Source organism: Cryptomeria japonica, chromosome 8 (genome assembly GCF_030272615.1).
Source record: "Cryptomeria japonica chromosome 8, Sugi_1.0, whole genome shotgun sequence".
Classification (NCBI taxonomy): Eukaryota; Viridiplantae; Streptophyta; class Pinopsida; order Cupressales; family Cupressaceae; genus Cryptomeria; species Cryptomeria japonica.
Genome location: NC_081412.1, coordinates 454,464,126 through 454,467,059, shown reverse-complemented (window position 1 = coordinate 454,467,059; position 2,934 = coordinate 454,464,126). Strand labels below are relative to the sequence as shown.

At 32.2% G+C, this 2,934-nt stretch overlaps 1 protein-coding gene across 1 annotated transcript; it reads right to left on the bottom strand.

Annotated features, from left to right (window-relative positions):
* Positions 1-2,121: 2,121 nt before the first annotated feature.
* Positions 2,122-2,646, bottom strand: LOC131052987 (pentatricopeptide repeat-containing protein At2g03880, mitochondrial-like). The gene has a single exon (XM_057987603.2). The coding sequence runs from the start codon at positions 2,644-2,646 to the stop codon at positions 2,122-2,124; it is 525 nt and encodes a 174-aa protein (XP_057843586.2).
* Between the last annotated feature and the right edge of the window lie 288 nt (positions 2,647-2,934).

The window sequence follows — 2,934 nt, the reverse complement described above, 5'->3', positions numbered from 1 at the left end:
TTTGGTTAGAAAATATTGTTTGTAAAATCAATCAAACTCTTATTCATAGGATATAAATAATTTACCCTAAAGAACATTTTAAATATATGGACTTAGGGTAAATAGAATATGAATAGATTTCCTCATAACACTAAATCCATTTTAATAAATGTTACTCGTCATTTTGCCTTCAGTAAAAAGAAAATAAAATACATTTTTTCTTTTAACAAAATAATAATCACATTTTGATTCCTCACATACATTATAAATATTTACCCGGACATGTATTCAATTAAGATTTATGGGTAAAAATATTAATGTAGAAATAATGATAAATAATATATCAAAATGATATTAATTATGTAATACAGTTTCCCTTTTGGCAAAACATATATACCTTTATAATTCCTCAAAGGAAAATAAAATATTATCATAATTATGTCAAATGCTATAAATGATATTTACTTTCCATAATGTTATTGCAAGTAAATAAAGATTGTTAGTGAGAAATACTCTCTCCTCAATATGTGCTTTTAAGAATAAATGTAGACTTTCATATGTGAACATCCTGCACATTAAATAATGTAATCACTTTATTGATTTATCAAAAACTCATATTGCTAGGGATATTTAATAATTTGCTCCTAAGAATAAAATTCCAGGGCAAATGTTCACGTAAATAATAATCCCTAATATTCACATGATTTTCAAATATACTTTTCAAAAGTAACATTAACCACATAAATTTCCCTTTGGAAATAATCACTTTGGAAAAGTATTCCATCTTTGCAATAATATATTTTCACTTTTCAATTTGATTAGGAAAGCATATCATCATAAAAGTGAATCAAACTCTTTATAATTTATCCTAATGTACATATTTTTATTTTAATGAATTAGGGTAAAAAAGATCATTCAAATGAAAATAATATAAGATGAAATGCTAAATATTTAAAGGTCACTCAAGTCAAGTATGTCAAATGCATTTTTCTTTTTTGACAAAATGAACACCTTAGTATTATCTGAAAAGTAATAATATTAAAATATTATTTACATCAAAATATAATAAACAAAGTTACTTTCCAAAATGCTTTTACAAATGATAAAGTTATATCCCAAATCATAATATCAGAACATTATATTAAATCTAGGTAAGAAATACTTCATGTTGTCGTGTTGTCATGATTTCCTTCTTGGCAGAATATATTTCTTAATACTCTCTATAAGGCAATAACATTGAAACATTATCATGACTATGTTATAAATAAATTTTCCTCAAAATATTTTTGCAAATAGTAAACATTATATCCAAAATAGAAATTCAAAACATTATGATTGGATAAGGAATACTCCCTCAGAAAATCTATTTACTTTCGCGTGTAACATCTTCCACTTGATTTCTGTCGGTGTAGCTTTCCACTGTCAGGATAGCATGTTTTTAATTATGTCGATACCCAATGGGTTTTTCTTTTGTTACTTTATCGGTATAATTCACACCGATATCCCTGTAGGCGCTTTTATCTTCATCGGGGGTCGGAATAGCCTTTTTCTATTCCTCCCAAAGTCCTGATGTTTTTTTTTTTAGCTTACACTTTGCAAAGTTTCATCCGAATAGCCACTCCATCAAGATATCGGGGAAATGAGTTTTTAGTCACCCCGATACCCGATAGGGTTAGGGTTAGGGTGTGGCAGTGTGCGTCTGTCAACTTTTGCGATCTCTAACTACGCATGTACAAACACCTTTTGGCTTTTCTATGTCGCATCTTCTCATCAAAATTCAGACAAACTTCAATCTTCGGCTAGCAATTCAAAACATTGCATTCTTAAGGATTGCACTAAGGAAAACAATCTTCCCTATATGCTTGCTAAAACAGTCTCTGCCTCTGTGGACTAGCTAATATTTGGAGAATACGTGACGGCCAGCATTCACGCCTACACTCCAAAGCTATATTAGCAAAGTTAATTTCCCTCTAGAATGGAAGTTAGCAGGCTCTCAAAATCTAGCCAATGTATTTCACATTGTTTTGACATGTTGAATTACATCCAAGTCACTTCCAACGTGGATTTAGGACTATAGAGAGTCATCTAGCCCTCCCATCTTGAACTACTACTACCTGCCTTTCCCTAACCTTTCAGATCTCCTTAGTATGCCATGGATGAATCATTTGATAGCAACACATAAGATGCTAGATCTTCAGAGTCCAATTGAAAAAGGTGTTCTGCTACAAGTTCCCCTAGACCTACATCGGCATGTATTCTACAAGCACCAAGGAAAGACTTCCTTATTGAAGCGTCTGGAATTATTGGCATTTCATTGGTGAATCTTTTAGCCTCAGCCAGATTCCCAGCACGGCCAAGAAGATCAACCATGCAGCCGTAAATCCGCATTGTAGGTGTGATCTGATAATAATCCCTCATGCATTTGAAATAATGCCATCCTTTGTCCACTAGACCTGCATGGCAGCATGCGGGCAGAACACCAACAAAAGTGATATGATCTGGGTCGATGCCAGATTGCTCCATCTGATTGAAAATTTTAAGGGCCTCCATGTCAAAGCCATGCATGGCATATCCCATGATCATTGCATTCCACAAGACCACACCACGATGAGGCATTTTGTCAAATATACTGCGTGCATCCTCTATGTTCCCACATTTAGCATACATGTCTACAAGACCGCTGCTGATAAAAATGCCTACATCGATACCCAATGGGTGAAACCCATCAGGCCCCACTTCGCATTTTTCCTTCAACACATTTTTATAATCATTTATTTAAAATGATTTAAAAGCCTTTTTCTATAGGACTTCTCTTATTTTGCTTTATAATGTTTTAATTCTTTTATTCAAAAGATTTAAATAATATCTCCAAAAGATGCTCTCTAATGCATATTTTAAATCATTTATAAAAATTTGAAAGCCAATAACATATAATTGAAACATCTCTTACCCCTG